Source organism: Marmota monax, unplaced genomic scaffold (assembly GCF_021218885.2).
Source record: "Marmota monax isolate L192 unplaced genomic scaffold, Marmota_monax_Labrador192_F-V1.1 WCK01_AAM20220418_F8-fsc00021, whole genome shotgun sequence".
NCBI lineage: Eukaryota > Metazoa > Chordata > Mammalia > Rodentia > Sciuridae > Marmota > Marmota monax.
Genome location: NW_026695228.1, coordinates 21,631,376 through 21,647,866, shown reverse-complemented (window position 1 = coordinate 21,647,866; position 16,491 = coordinate 21,631,376). Strand labels below are relative to the sequence as shown.

General features: G+C 47.2%; 1 protein-coding gene across 2 annotated transcripts in view; it reads right to left on the bottom strand.

Annotated features, from left to right (window-relative positions):
• Positions 1-15,941, bottom strand: part of Med26 (mediator complex subunit 26) — a 50,851-nt gene extending 34,910 nt beyond the window's left edge. Inside the window, exons 1-2 of one of the 2 annotated variants that reach the window (XM_046436814.2) lie at positions 15,647-15,941; positions 14,530-14,651 (exon numbers count right to left, since the gene is read on the bottom strand). Coding sequence is in view for 1 of the 2 variants with exons in the window: in XM_046436813.2 (XP_046292769.1) it covers positions 15,647-15,718 (72 nt within the window). In the remaining variant the exon portion in view is untranslated. The remainder of the gene's footprint in view (positions 1-14,529; positions 14,652-15,646) is intronic. The other variant, XM_046436813.2, reaches the window with a different exon arrangement.
• Between the last annotated feature and the right edge of the window lie 550 nt (positions 15,942-16,491).

Below are 16,491 nucleotides of genomic sequence, written 5' to 3'. Positions count from 1 at the left end.
TGCTTCAACTAACACAAATGCTTTGTATTTTACCCCCATTCTCATTTTTTGCCTATTCAGATGGCCTGTCCATTTTTCTAGATAGCCTTCAGAGTCATCCCTCACGGCTCTATGCCATTCAATTCTGTGGATGTACCATGTTCCTTAAGCTTCTCTCACACCACTTAATTAATAACATGAATAACGGTTATTATCCAATTATATCCATCAACATTATTATTTAAAAGTATCACATCTATAAGTAAACTTCCAGGAGTAAAATTACTGGGTCAAAGAACATGAACATGTCTATGCCTCTTGCTACATAAATAGTTTCCAAAAGGGTGACAGTAGCTCTGAACTCCTACCAGCAGGGTAGCATGGGGGTAAGTGGGTGGGGTAGGAGATGGGTTGGGAGATACAAAATAGCCATGAGCTGGCTAAGGTCCAGTCTTGATTATCTGCCAAAGTCATTCTTCCCACATGTTTAAGTACAAAGCATATTTTCTGAGTATTAATTACATAAACATTTTTCTGTCCATGGTCTCTGAGATCTTGTGATAATATTAATTTTGAGCATGTTCTCCACATGAGGACATTGCTTTATAAAAGCAATTTCACACATGCAAATTTCTAGTTTGATCATCCCTGTCTGTAACTGCAGCACAGAGATTTGGAAAAGTCTAGGCGTGGTTTAAACCTGACTTTGAGTTTCAACCTAAGAATCTCTTCCAAAGAAAGTGTGCATTTCCTTCCTTGAGTCTTTGATTTTGCTCCACAACCCAAGTCTTCCTGGTTTCCCCACAGGGGAGCTTTTAGAAATGAATAAAAATTATGCAACTGTTGGGTAACTGTTCACTGCTGATACTAAAGGAAAAGACTACCACTGAGAAAGAACAGCATCTTTGAAAATCAAAATTAATTCTCTTCCTGGGGAAAAGTGAGGAAGGGGCTTATACATGCCTATGTGATAGCATGAAACTTCCCTTGGGACACTGTTTACTTTGGTGGGATAGGAATTCTCCTTCCTTTACAGAAGACAATGCTGATGTGCAAATATTTGATGTGATCTGTCCAAGGGCACACAGCTGAGAGACAAGAACTACAGAGATCCAAACCGAGGTCTAATTCTGAAACTCTGCACATTACATACTTTTCTGTTTTTTTTCCCTGTCCATCTTCTTTTATTTGGGGACTTTCAGTTGGTGCTAAGCCCCATTCACCAACCTACACTTAAAGGATAAGAAGATTCTCTTCTTCCCCACAAGACCAAATGGCTGGAGGCTACTTGTCTCAGAGGACCCATCATCTCAGAGAAACCATGTCTAGCTGGGGAGGGAACAGCAGACCCTTTGCATACTCAGGCCAGCCCAAGCACAACCTCCTCCCAACTTCTCAAGTGGAAAAACACTGCATGCCTCAAGTTCTGCACAAAGCACAGATAACTAAGGCCCTAGAAGTACACTGTTCAACTCAGGGTGGGGGGGGCGGGAAGACAGTAGCTTTACATGTACCCTCTTCTCTCTGCAGTGGGCATCAGTGGTGCCTCACTATGAAAGCAAAGGCTTTCAGAGCAGACAGCTGGATCAGTTCCTAGCTGTGCAGTGGTCAGTCACTTTACCTCACCAAACCGCAGTGTCTTTATTTATAAAATGGGCTAACTCCTAGCAGAGAGAGAGAGTTAGAGTTGTTATTGTCCTCATTACCATTTCTGTCATGGTCAAAAGATAAAGTTCTCACAGAGTGATATCTCTAATAAAGATTTACATCAAGGACGTTAGGCACTTTGTTCATTACATGGGATTGGTCACTAGATTTAATAAGATCCAGGCCCCCCAGGCTTGGGAACAGAACTCCATCCTGCAGGTCTATTAATCACTGATGAGGTTATTCTGCCGTGGATCATTGCAACTGCATGACATTGAGGACGACAGGGAGACAATAGCAGTTCCCCCATGAGCTGAGTGACTACACAGAAGCCAGGCATTGTGACATGCACTCAAAACATCTTACACTAGCAGGTGACAACACCATCAGCTCCATGTCACAAATAAAGAGACTCAGGCTTGGAGACATTAAGTGATGCATTCCAAGATCACCTGGGTGGAAGCAACTGAGGAGGACCAGAAGCATCCTTCCATGCTGGGGTTTGGAACCCTCTTCCAAGGGTAATTCCTAGCCTGAGGAAAAGGGAGAAGCATGTTCATGCCCATACTTCACCAAGACAGCAGGTCCTGCCCACAGCCTCAGGAATACCCAGACACAATTGAATTGGGCAACATACACAGGACAGGCTCACTGCTTACATGGATTTCATGTCAGAGGTTCTGAGAGATCCAATGCACCACGGGAGGAACACAAAGGCTGAAGTCTGGAGAGTGCCAAGCAGCCATTACAGGAATGGTGAGCATCCTCCAGGGGACCTGCCAAGTCCAGTCATCCCAACTCAACCCTCGTGAGCCGAGTGGTTGCCCTGCCCAGGATCCATTAAACCTTAATTCTTACACAAAACCTAACTCATTCTTCCCAAGTTAGGCATGACTTGGTTCCTCTATAGCTTAAAGTAAGAGATGAACATGTATCCACTGATAAACTGGTTACTGACCCTAACAGAATGCATGGGCTCACTGTGCACCAGCAAGAAAAGAACCAACCCGCTCCTTGCCTTCAAGGAGAATTGGGGAAGGGGGACAATGTATATGCCAAACAGGTTAAGACAGTGCTGTTGACAGCTTTCTTGGGATAGTTGACACTGAAGGAAAAGAAGGAAAAAGGGAAAGAAAAGTGGAAGAGAAGGAGGGAGGGTGGGCAATTAGGTGGTGGCACATGAGCAAGTCAGGATCTGATGAGCTCCTGAACGTGGCTGGAGCAGGAGGGAAGAAAGAGGCTGTCTGCGCCAGAGCCTGGGGAATAACGTGCTTGAATGATTCTATCCAGACTCTTGGCTGCAACCAACTGAAAAGCCAGATTATCTGGGAATAAATCACAAAGGAAGACAGGGGCTCACTTATTTTAAAGTTCAGGCAGAGCTTACCTCTGATTAGATGGGTCACAGGGATTTAACACTCCCCACCTTCTGGGATGGACTGACTCCTGAGCCAGCTGTCTCCAAGCAGCAGACCCCAGTGGCAAATAGCTCACATCCTTTCCCATTTAGGTATCCCCCAACTCCACCAGCAAAGTGCTACAATTTTCACAGGGTCACAGATCCATCCCTAAATCAATCACTGACCAGGAAGATGCAGCCCCATGATTGACTACATTACTAACTATCCAATGGCACAAACTGGAGGGAGGGTAGTTCTTAGGAAAACCAAGATGGCATATACCAGGAAGGCAAAAGGAACTGGCTAGGCTGCTCACCCCCATCCCTGTGCATTATTAGCTACCACAGATGTCAGTACCCAATACACTTTAGGAAAGGCACCACACTCTGTTCTCAACAGCCTTCTTAAATTGCAGTATTTACATCCTCCTGAGAAAACAAAGGCGGCAAACCTAACCTTATCCAAGGTTCCAGAGTGAATAACAGAGTCAAGATTCCAATTCAGTTCTGTCCAAGTCTTCTACCAAAGAGAAAGACTATCTACCCCACCATAAGGCGCATGCAGTGGTGCAAGCCTGTCATCTCAGAGACTTAAGAGTTGCCCTGGCAACTTAGCAAGACCCTGTCTCAAAATAGAAAATAAAAAGCGTGGGGATATAGCTCAGTGGTAAAGCACCCCTGGGTTTATTCCTCAGAAATGCAACACACACACACACTTACTTTTCCATTATATACCATTTAGAAAGAGCTGAGACTATCCAGTTAAGAACAGGACCCCATCAGAGGAAGTGAAACACCCCAATCTGGGTTTGCAGACACCATGTCTGACACTGGAAAAGAAGAGGTATAAAGGGAAGGACATGGACTACCCTCATTCTGTGCCCTCTCTGCAAGATCCAGCTTGAAGGAAAGGGGAAGCACAGGATGGCTATAGGGTAACCCACAGCTTTGTGGATAAGCATGATGGACACAGACCAACATGCTGAGGGCAGGAGTAAGAAAGGCACACTCAATTTGAAGTGAGCTGCTTGAATGCCCAACATGGGATGCATTGCTGGAAAGCCTATTACCAGGCGCCATGGAGCCAGGACTCTGAGAGCACCTGGAGAAAGCCTCTCAGGTCCAAGGAGGATGCAGAGTAGTGCTGGGCAAGGCAAAATCTCAGAGGGAAATAGACATCACTGGAAGCGGGTGTGGCAAGAACTGTAAGGCCAATGCAGCAAGATGCAAGGGACCAGGGGTCGAGTACCACTCATTAGGCTGCATCATTGCTACTTAGTTGGTTTAGCACCAACCCACGGCAAGCACAGAACCAGGAAGACAACTTGAAAGTGACAAACACAGAGCCAAGCATAGTGGGGCACGCCTGTTATCCCAGCAGCTCAGGAGGCTGAGGCAGGAAGATTGTGAGTTCAACGCCAGCCTCAGCAACAGCGAGGCACTAAGCAACTCAGTGAGACTCTGTCTCTAAATAAAATACAAAATGGGGCTGGGGATGTTGCTCAGTGGTTGACTATCTCTGAGTTCAATCTCTGGTACCCCCCCCCCAAAAAAGTGAAAAATGTAAGAGGCAAACTGGTGCCTGAGGTCAATTCATCTGATAAAGTAAATGATGCCACTTCCTATTTCCCAACTTAGTGGAGTCCACTGCGCAGAGAGAGAAAACCTTGTCAGTGGTGTTAACACAGGAGTGGCATCCCCAGAAAGAGAAGCAGGCACCTACCCAGCCACACCCCCTAACTCCTCAAGAGGATGGCAGCATGCTCAGAGAGGTAATGCTCAAGTCTTCTACTGTAGCATCTGCTGCAAATACAACCTGTCAAACGCACCAGATTGCTGGAGATGCCCCAATCCCTTCCCACCAGAATTCTCACCCTTTCCATGCTACTGTCTGTGGTTGCCTGGGAGCACCCACTGTTTGCCTGCATAGCAGACCCTGCTTCTTCTGGAAACTTTCCAAGAATATTGCTACTTTCTTACAAGGACCCCCTCAAACCCCCTCCAAGCTGAGGCAGAGTGCTGTCCAGGAGTTTCAACATGAGAGTTTTTTCTCTACAATTGCTTAGCCTTCAGGTCAGAACCTAGAGCTGCTGTCTCTTATGTGGTGTTCTCTCTCTCTCTCTCTCTCTCTCTCTCTCTCTCTCTCTCTCTCTCACACACACACACACACACACACAAACACAAACACCTAAATACAAAATAGACCATTTTTCCCCCACCTCAATTTCAATCCCAAATAGCATTTTGGGAAATGGTTACATGCATTTGCAGAAAACTTGCAAACACTGGAAAAGCAAAGCTGACGCTATGCCCTTCAGGATGAAGTTAGGCTCCTGCATCCAATGGCTTATTTCTCTCTTGTCACCATTTTCAAAATGTGAACTTAGATGCCTGAAAAGACACTCCTTTAAAACAGACGTGATGGTATAGTACGCATTCACAAACCTTTTTCTGAAAGACCAGCCTAACAGTCAACATGTGGCGCACTTCTGTCACTGCCAGCCTGCCAACATTTAAGAAAAGGGGGAACAGTCCCTACCTTTATGTGCTCATTAACCTCAGGGAAGAAGCCAGGCCCAGAAATTTAGATAGCAGCTTCTGGCTACCCAGGTTCATCAGTGGGAGGGGACACACAAGAGGAAATGAGTAGACAATCAGACCCAACCAGACCTCCTGGGCCTCAACCAGAGCCCATAAGCCTGGATAAGCTATAGCTCTTGCTTAGTTTACCCCATGCCCTGGTGGGGGGCGGGTTTGGAGGCTCATGTCACCTGACCATGCCTACTATAGTGCCTCCCCAAACAGGCCAGTTTTAGGCAGTTCTTAAGCCTCAGGAGAGATTGTCAGTCAAGGTGAAAACACCCTGCAAGACACTTCTCAGTCCATGATGAGTTCCAATTCTGCAACCCAAAAGCATCTGTGTTAAGACAAATTAACAAAAAGGTACCCAAGGGTGACTACAGGCAAATTCAGTCTGCGGTTCACTTGGAACAGAAGCACTGAGACATCCACAGTGTGACCAAACACCAACCAAACCACCCTGTTACTTAACCCAGACCTTACATTTCATTTGCTCCTATTTTGCCTTCTTGACGCAACTCCTCCAGGCCCAGCACTGGGCCCAACTATTTGCTGTCGATATCACATTGGAGAAATGATTAAATCAGCACCCACCCAGGGATATCAGCTCCAATATCCCATCAACTGCTAACAGGACCTTTAGGGCTCTCAGGGACAACCTCCTTAGCTAATTTAATCAAAGCCCAGCGAAGGCACAAGGGGCCTTTTGGGAAGGAGTCAGGAAGATGTTTAATGAGGATGCAGAATAACCTGAGATCAGTGACAATCAGCTCCTTGTGTCTAAGCTATCCCACATAGCACAGGGCTATGCGACTGAATGAGCCACAGAATTAGTAAAGGAAGTGAAGAGAGACGCTTTGCCTGCAACCAGCTAACTAAATGCCAAAGAAACAATGTGAGCTAATCAGCCAAAAGGGTAAACTGTTCTTATTTGATATACCTACACATCAGTACCACAGGCTCCTCAATGGCTTTCCCTCACATCAGCAGCTCAGGTTGAAGTGGCCACATCTTCCCTTCCAATGAGAACCATCAAGTAAGTGGCTACTCAGTGAGTCCATTTGACTGGAGGTATGGGTAGGGAACAGAAAAACATGCTATCTATACTGAAGGTCCTACCACCAGGGCCACCAGGACATGGCAAAGGACTGCCAGGCCACTGACTAGTGTCCTTGTATGGGCCCCAGTCATAAGTGCCTGAGTCCTATCAGTAACTCTCCAAATGCTGGTGTTTGCAGAGTCAAGGCCAGCCACAACCAACCACCTCAAAATCACATTGCATACAGCACAGGAATCACCCTGCAGTAACCATGGATGTGGCCTGGAGAAAGCAGCATCCCACATTCTGGCCTTACCAAATGAAAACACAGAGTGTGTATGTTCAGAAATCTCATGTTTTGTCACAAGAGCGAAAAAGGGGGCCAAGGACAGAAGGTAGAGGTAGGACCCCTTAGCCCCCATCCTTTGGCAGTACTGGGGATGGAACCCTGCGCCTTGCATATGGTAGCTAGCCAAGTGTTCTACCACTGAGCCACACCCCAGCCTCGAGGCAGCATTTGAACAGTAACTCCAGGGACGATAGACTGGCAGGGAACTCAGCTCAAAGACCATCTTCTCTGTCAGGGGTAAAAGGCCAGTCAAGAGTCAAAAAGGAAAAACACCTCACACCTCTTTCTCAGCTAGTTTAAGAGGAAGCACAGAATTTTTCATGGACAGTCTGAATGTCTCTTCAAAACCCAAAGAGCTACAAAATCCAAAACTTTCTGAGCACCAAAACAAGACTTAAAATTTTTGAATTTTGCATCTTTTCAGATTTCCAAGTGTTTCTGTTGTTGCATTCATGACAACCAATAGACAATGTAAAATTCCAAAATCTGAAAAACTCCCAAGATAGAGAAACACTTCTATTCTCAAGCATTTTGGATAAGGAATACTCAACCTACGCAACTTTCTTTCTAGCTTGGTTTAAAATGTCCCATAGATAAATCTGGTATAAGGATCTGGCCCAGGCAGGAAACTGGACTACTTGCACTCCATGTACCCACAGACATCTCACAGGTGACATGGGAGGCAGCCAGTAGGTGGGCCAAATTCCAATCCCAGGTTGATTCCTTCTAGCCCTATGTCCACTGAACCTTTTTCCTTATCAGTGCCTGCCTCCCATTTTTATATTTTGAATGTACATGAAGTACTGAATACTGCCAACACCTAGGACCTGCTCAGTTAGCAAAGATAAGCCATTTCCAGGCCAGCCTCATTCACATCGAGATCAATAAGCACATGAGTATAGACATGCTGTGGAAGTTCTATACATTTGGGGAGTAACTCATGCTCCATTATTAAGAAGCCTGCAATTCCATGGAAAATGATATTGACAAGACCTGTAGTCAAGCCAGGCATGGCAGCATATGCTAATGGTAGTCTCAGCTACTTGGCTGAGGCAAAAGATTGACTTAAGCCTAGGAGTTTCAGGCCAACCTGGGCAATACATGAGACCCCATCTATACACCTGCCCCCAGCAACACCAATAAACATCTGTTGTGTCAGCAGGAATATTGAATTGTGTACTTATAGAGACTGAACTTGGGGCCTTGCACATGCTAGACAAGAACTCTACTACTGAGCTATATCCTCAGGTCTTTTTGAGACAAGCCACCCAGTACCATATTTAGACTCAGTGTTTCTGTCCCTCATCTGTGACAAAAATTCCTCCCTAGTCCCTAAAATGAAGATGGAACACCTCTCTTTAGGAATGAAGAACCAATCAGATGTTACATAGGCACATAACAAATACCCAATAAAAGATAGCTGTCCAACTTACTTTATGACTGCTGCTGCCCAGCAGAGGAAACCAATGATAGCACAAGGGACTCCATGCCTACCTGATGAGTTCAGAGGGAACCTTCTGATAAGCCACTTAAAGCTTTCCAAGATTCATTTGCCTTCAATGGATGAATACAGGAAACTCTGTCGAAGTCCATGTAGCATTCAGAGGCCTTTAACCCCATCTGCCCAGCAGTCCTTGAGAAGTAAATCCCCAGAGGGCAGCTGGCACATCATCTACAATGATCCTTCACCTTTTAACAGGCTCTATACAGAACCACACAATCTCTGGGAACCCAGAAGGCCCCAGAGTCCAAGGTTCTAGAGGGAGGTCGCTCCTCATCTGGTGGCCTTGGAATGTCTGAAGCCAGCTCTGACAATAATCTAGGATGTCCCCAAGTGCAAAGGGGCTTTCCTTGCAAAAATTCCCTCCTTCCCCACCCTAGGTTTACCCCAAAGGGCCACTCAGAGGGTACAACAGCACTTCAAATACTGCAAACCTTAGGGCCAGCTATTTGGGAAGCTGAGGCAGGAGGATCATTTGAGTTCAGGACCAGCAAGGGCAACAGAGAGATCCTGTCTCACAAAGCAAAAACAACAAAAACCCCCAAACCAACACCTCAAATCCATCCCAGGCCCTTCACATTTTCTTGGGGGCAGATGCCTCAGTTGGACTCACAGAGCTTGACATTTGTGAGCTCCCCATTCCATGGCTAAGAGGACTACTCGATGAAATGCCAGCTATTCCTTCCAGTTCTGTTTCCCTCATACCACAGACAAACCAAGAGATGATTACCTCCACCAGCATATAGAACTTCTCATTCTGAACTCACAAATGATGGAACATTCCAGAAAGCCATTTGAGGCTCTTTAGAATGCAGAATTATGTTCAAAGACAACACAGGAAAAACCATTCCATTTAGACTCAGGAGCTGCAGACCTGTCAGGCTGTCCCTGTCCCCACACTACCTCACAACGTTCACACACTCTTATTTCTGCCCTCCTCCCTGTGAGGCTCCAGGTCCATAGAGGGCAGGGTCTGGTGTCTTCAGGTCTGCATCTTCCACACTCAGCATCATAGTCACTTGCTAGAAGTCTATTCAACTACTGAGCCATCCTTTTCAGTTTTACTGCATTTCTCCATAAATAGCGTATATCCTTTGGTGATGCAGAGAACTCCATGGCCTGAAATTCACCGGGAAATACTTTTAAACAGAACACAGAACACTGGTAGGTTTTCCTTACTCAGGAAATGCCCCCCCCACCGCCCCGCATTTCACGGGATCACCACACTGAATCTACACATATGCCCCAAGAGTCAAAGGAGTGATTTCGGAAGTGTGCCCCAAGCACGGATGCTAGCAAGGCTACCCTGAAAAAGCACTGCCTCAGTTGCCAACTGCCAAACCACAAACTCAGTCACCCATTCTGACAACTAGCACTGGGCCCCAAAGGAACCAGGTAGACTCAGGGCAGCCCACCCTCATGAATAAAAAGAAGAAGCATGACACAGGACCTGGCTTCCAAAAGGAGGCCCCCACCACTGAGCCACAGTCTTCTAGAAGTCAAACTGTAGCCCATTCTAGATAATCTTCACAAGGACAGATAAGAACAGCAGCCCCCTGAGCCTAACCCTGAAATTGACACCATTGAGGTGTGCATCTTGAGCCCAGGAGCCAAGGTAATTACTGGTCCCTTTTTATATCTGTATCCAGGACAAACTTTCCTTTCCACAGGCTGGTCTTGGGATAGTCCTCTAGGCCTCTGGGACCTCTAGCCAAGGCAACATACTCAGAAATTTCCATGAGAATAGATTGTTAAGTCCACCTTTTCAGGGACAGAATGAGTCACAAACAAGGACTTACACCTGTTTCCCAAGCCACACTTGTTACTTCCCTATTTCCCGAAGTCCTAAACAGCACACTGCTCTTCTAACACACGCGGCCATGGTATAGAAAGCAAAGACAGGAATGTCATGAATTTGGGAAACTGGGGAGATCAGGCAGAATTCTCATGCCTAGGTTTCATGTCCTCTAATATGCTTAAGAAGTCAGAATCAACAGTCTTTAATTCTATACTTTATATGAGTTCTTTTTTGGGCAGGATGGATGGCATTTTAGGTTAACATTAAAAATGCTATTGCTGGACCTGGAGTGGTGGTTCATGTTAATTCCTGCAACTTGGAAGGCTGAGGCGGGAGGAGGTTTTAGGCCAGCTTCAGCAACTTAGTGAGACCTTGTCTTAAAATTAAGAAAAAAAAAAAGGTGTGTGGATGGGTGGGGGATGCTGGGGATGTGGCTCAGTGGTTAAGTACCCCTGTGTTCAATCCTTGATACCCCAAAAAAAAAAAAAAAAAGAGCTATTGCCAGACATGGTGATATACCCCCTGTAATACCAGCAACTGGGGAAGGTAAAGCAGGTGGATTCCAAGTTCAAGACCAGCCAGGGCAACTTAGTAAGATCCTGTCTCAAAATAAAAAATTAAAAGGGAATGTAGCTCAGTGGTAAAAGCACTGCTGGGTTTAATCCCCAGTACCAGGAACAAAGAAAGGAATTAATTTAAAAGTACTATTCTTCTTCTTTTTTTTTTTTTTTTTTTTTTGGTGGTGGTATAAGGATTGAACCCAGGGGCGCTTTATCACTGAGCCACATCCCCAGCCCTTTTTTATATTTTATACAGGGTATTGCTTAGGGTGTTTTATATTTTATTAGGGTATTGCTAAGGCTGGCTTTGAACTTGTGATCGTCCTGCCTCTGCCTATTGAGCCTCTGGGATTACAGGTAAGTACCCCTGCACCTGGCAAAAGTGCTATCATCCTGAAGCAGAAAGTAAAGCAAGAACACAAGACTCATGAAAAATCTCACATTGGTCACCATGATACCGCTCAGGACACTCTATGACAAAGACCTTAAGATGCTCAAAAGATAGGTCACCTAGTATCCTCATCCTTCTAGATCTATCACAGGTAAATCTAATCCAAGTTCTAATCTCATATAGGTCTTCCTTACTCAGGAAATACACCCAGCCCATGAAATCACTACATCAGATCAACACGTGTGCCCTCACAGTGAAAAGGAGCAGTATGGAAAGGGTGCTTGAGAGGCACTAGCACCCTATCAGGGCCACTATGAAAATGCACTGCCTCCCTACTTTTCTTGCCCCCCACCATGTCTCTTCTTTTTTCCATCTCTCAACAGCAACATGATAGTGTTTAGGGTCACAAACATTGTTATTTAATAATTCTGGGTAAGTCCCTAACTTTGAGTTGGTCACCTCGTTTTGAGCCAGTTACCTGACGTTAAGAAACAACAGCAACTTGTCCTCTTGTGGTCATGGGAGACACTCATTGAATGGCCCCTAATATTACTATAATGTTGGCTTCCACACTTGCCAAGGGGGGAGACCGGTTTTACTCCATCTCCCTTTGTAGGACTGTTGGGAGGAAGCAGAACACTCTTGCTAAGATGCCATACAAATTAATGTAAAGTGTCCACTTCTCTTTAGAAATCTGTGATTTGAGAAAGTTCACACAATACACCTTATACAGTTATTTAAAACAAAAAAACCTCTAGAATGATTCAAGCCAGCCTCTGCTACCACTTCCAGAATCTCATCCTGGGTCTGGAATAAGTACACCAGTTCCCAGTCCTACTCTGCAGACAAGGAACCCGCAGGGCATCTGAGACAAGCAATGTCTTAATCTTCAGATTCCTAGGTAGGAAAATGACCCTTCTTGCAAGTCTTTACGAGCCCCTTGCTTACCTCCTTTTAGTTACTGATCCCTGCAGGCTATGAGGAATAAAGGAGCTTCTGAGATTTCCTGCTCCAGAGCCTGACAGTAGGGAAGCAACAATATTGATATCAAAAGCTATGCAAGTCCCTCTTCTCAGCAGAACCTTCTCTGGTCTCTCACTGCTCTAAACAGAGAGACACACACCTTCATCTAGCAAGCCCTGCCCTGTGCTTTCTTAGCTGTTCAAGGGTATGCAGGATACCCTCCACTGTCTCTGTCCAGCCATTCCTTGAAAAGCTAAGTCTTTCAACCATAACATGACATCTATGTTCCCCAGTTTTACAGAGATTTCCAGTCACCTGTGAGTCTTTCATTCTCCCCAAGTTCTGCATTAGAATATTCCACAAGTAGACTTCAGGACACATAGCAGTCACCAGGACTTTTTGGGAAAATGGAGACTCAGATATAGCTCCTAGTATTTAGGGCCAAGAGGGCTCCTAGTGTTCAGTCAGTTGAACTAGCAATGCAGAACACAAGCCTAATGCTTCCACTCTGGAAGAAGACAAGAAAAGAAACATCTCTAAGGAATCTGCATTCTATCAGGAAGACAAGGCCTGAATTTTTATGAAATAATGAGCATCTGATACAAACGGGAACCTAATCACCTGCCAAAGAGACTTCATGGGGGGCTGTCATTTCTGTGCAAAAGTTAGACACACTACTCAACTTCACCCACAATGCACAAAAATTAAGGGGAACAAGTAAAAGCACATCGCTCTTCAGAGAGATTTTCAACACCCTGGATTAACACACACAGCTAAACGTAAGGCTCCAATTATTCTGAAAAACTCTTAGATGCCTTTTGGAAAGGAGAGTGGAGGATTTACTGTATTAGAGAATGGGCAAAAATTACAAACTCTGAGTCAACTGCTATAGAAATTCAAATACTCCAGAGAATAAAAGTTAGAACAAAAAAGCAGCTTCTTCCTGAGACTCCTTCAGCAAGGAGATGGTCAGTAAGTGACATTATTTTCTGTACTTAACTTTTCAGATACTTGTGGATATTAGTGACCCAACACTGATTTTTCAAGCAACAGCTAGGTTTGTTAACCATAATTGCATGCCCATAAAGGTAAGCATTACATGACACAATTCTCTGTTGCTTCTCTCAGAAGACATTTAATTTTAGTGTTGGCTCTTCAACACTGTCCCCGTTTTTTTTTTTTTTTCCCTTCTTCCTTTTCTCCGTGAACATTTTAAGTATGTGTCAATTACCCTGTGCTGGAGTTCATAAGTGGGCAAGGCCGAGAAGAGAACTGTGTGCTAGCACTCTTTTCTTACTGAGCCTAAAGAAATCCAAGAGAAACTGCAGAGAAAGACACTCTGGGCTCTTGGGTCTCCTCCGCCAACAACCGTGGACAATCCAAACTCTCTGACCTCCTACCGTTCACTCAAAGTCATGCTCCTGTCAAATGGCACTTAACTATCTTCACAGATGGTCCTACAATGGCAGCATTTAAAGGAGGCACTGCTCACAAAGAAACATTTTCCCAATTCCAGCTACCACCCTTAGGTTAGTAGAATCTAACCCACACTTATCATTAGAGTCCCCCCAATTAAGCCATATGACACGGGAATTCCAAACCACGAGACATATCCATGGATCTATTTGAATTTAACATTTTTGTACATGCAAAGACACAGGAAATTAAGGTTTGTTTCCTCCTCCTCCTCTCCCTTTCCAACTCTAGGGACCCTTTAGGTTAGAGTCTTACACAACACTGAAATCCCTGAGATCACTGCTTCACCTAATCTACAACATCATGACTGCATGTCAAAGTATCTTCAGATCCCAAGGCTCTCGTAGTTGGCATTAAGGGTCGGTGCTAATGTTTCAGGTCTCACAGTCTCAAAAAAGGAAGCAAGCACATGAAATTCAAGAAATCACACTGCTGGCTCCAAGAAAGAAGCAAAAGTCACCAAGTCTCCTTTCCCACGTCACTTGTTTCATCCCTTAATATTTCAATCTTGGAACTGCAGCAGCACCAGTTACTGCAAAAAGGACCTTCCAGAAGGTTTTATATAGCCTGTGCCTACTCCACCCCCAAAGTCATAACAAAAATGTCTGTAACATTTGTTAAGACAATTACCATCAAGTCAATCTTAATGGGGCCTGAAGATGAGGAATTACTAAGATACAGCAACCACGACCTTACAAAGATCATAACCCCTCAATTTCTACCAAGACTGAACAAATCAAAGTGAATTATTCCAAAAACACCAGAGTAAAGCACACTGCTAAGAATAATCAGCAAACTCATGTAAAGGAAAAGCAAAAGCTCATCTAGTGAGAGAAACCTGAGTTACCTGGCAAGGCCCAAGACAATTTTTTCTTCCATCTCCAGCATGTTAAAAAGTGATCTCAATGGCCACTTCCTGGTCTCCAAGTAAATGCCTGGATACCACTGCATCTTCCTATTGCCCTGCTCCTGCCACAGGGAAAAAATGGCACCTATTGCCAACAAAACCTTGGAGAAAGTATGAAAACATCCTAAGTTTTCCCCTGCACTATTGGAAGGAAGAGGGAGAGGTACTTCTATAAACAGTAGCCTTAGCAATGGGGCACCTGAGAAAGTGACCCCCTGGAGTTAACCCTGAAGGGGTCCACAAACCACCAGGCTAAGACCCCAAGTTGGGGTAAGAAACGATGGAAGCAGAGTTCTTGGGTGAATGGGAGAGAGAACAATCATCTCTAATTCACCACCAAAAAGCCAACCTCTGGCTTGGTCAGGGACGCAATGAGCACTCAGGCCCAGAAAGACAACAGGAAGGATCCCACCCGCCACAGAATCATCTTTCTTAGGTAGTGACCTCAAGAGGGATTTGGCAAAGGTATGTCTAGTCCCAGAACGGAGGAGAAGGTCTCTCTCAAGGGGCCCTGGGAGCCCAGCTAGGGGCAGAGCAGGCGGGTGTTCCCTCCGAAGTCAAGGTGCTTCTAGTCGGGAAAAGAGAAAAAGGACTTCCCTGATCACCCAGAAAGCCGAGACACGGGAGACACAGGCTCCCCGGAGTCATACCCCGGACACCAGTTGCTTCGCAGTCTTCCTTCCTCCCCTCCCCCCCGCCGGGAAGGCTTCCCGGGGGTCTCGAGTCCCAGGGGTAGGGCAAGGCAGGTGAGCTCCGTCAGGAGCAACCAGGGTCGCAGAGCTGAAGGAGAAGGAAAGGAAAAGCTCTGGCCTCAGTCTTTATCTGCCCCCTTCGCTGAGGCCGCACGGAAGCCTCGGCCTCACGTACCGAGAGCCGCCGGGTTACCCGACTTGCCCTGGGCCCGGGCCTGGGGAGCGAGAGACCGGGATGGCAGCGCCTTTCGGAGGGAGAGGGGCTCAAGGCGAGTCCCCTGAAGCCCTACGGGCGAGGGGCACGGGGAGGGGGAGGGTCCCGGGCCCACGCGGCCTCCGTCCCTGCTTGCGCGGTGGGTACTTACGTTGCTCTGGGAGTCGATGGCCTGCAGCAGCCGGTCCCTGATCTGCTGCGGAGACGCCGGAGCCGCTGTCATTGCCTGGGCGAGGCGGGGGGGAGCGGCCGGGCCAGCGGGCGGGCGGGCTGAGGCGGGGGACGGGGGTCACTCACTCTCCGGCCTCCGGGAGCGGAGCCGCATGTTCCCCGCGGCGCCGGGGTAGGTGGGGGCGCGCGGGGTGGCGGAGAGGGGAGCCGGGGCCGGGGGTCGGGCCCGGGCCGCCGCCGCCACCGAAGGAGGAGGAGGAGCCGCCGGAGCCGCCGCCGCCGCTGCCGCCGCCTCGAGAACCAAACTCCAGTGAGCTGCCCCCGCGCGGAGCACTCTGGGTAACCCGCGCCGCACGCAGCGTCGGCGCCACGCTGAGGAAGTTGGGAGATAGGGCGGGCAGAGACGCCAGGCCTGGGCGGGGCCGCACACGCGCCACGCCCCTCTTTCGCGCACGCGCGCGCAGGCGCATTGGCCCAGCCGCGCCGCCCCAATCCGCCGCCCGGTCAAGGGAGCAGTTGGGAGGCGGTTCGGCGGGACAACTGCCACTGCCTGGAGGCCCCACCCCTGTCTGGGCTAGGTGGGCGGAGCTTTCCGACGCATACGCGCGCGCGGAGCCCTTAAACCCAGACCCTCCAAGAGGCCGCCTGAGGTACGTGGGGAGGAAAATTCCTCCTCGCGAGAGCGAACCTTCTCAGTGTGTGAGTTGCGGGGCGAGAATTGTGCGAGAGAGAGAAGCTGCCAAATTTTCCGAGCCCGGGGTTCCTGGGGCCGAGGGGACTCGGCGTCCGCACTGACTCTGCTCGCTGAGGGGTCATCGGAGGATC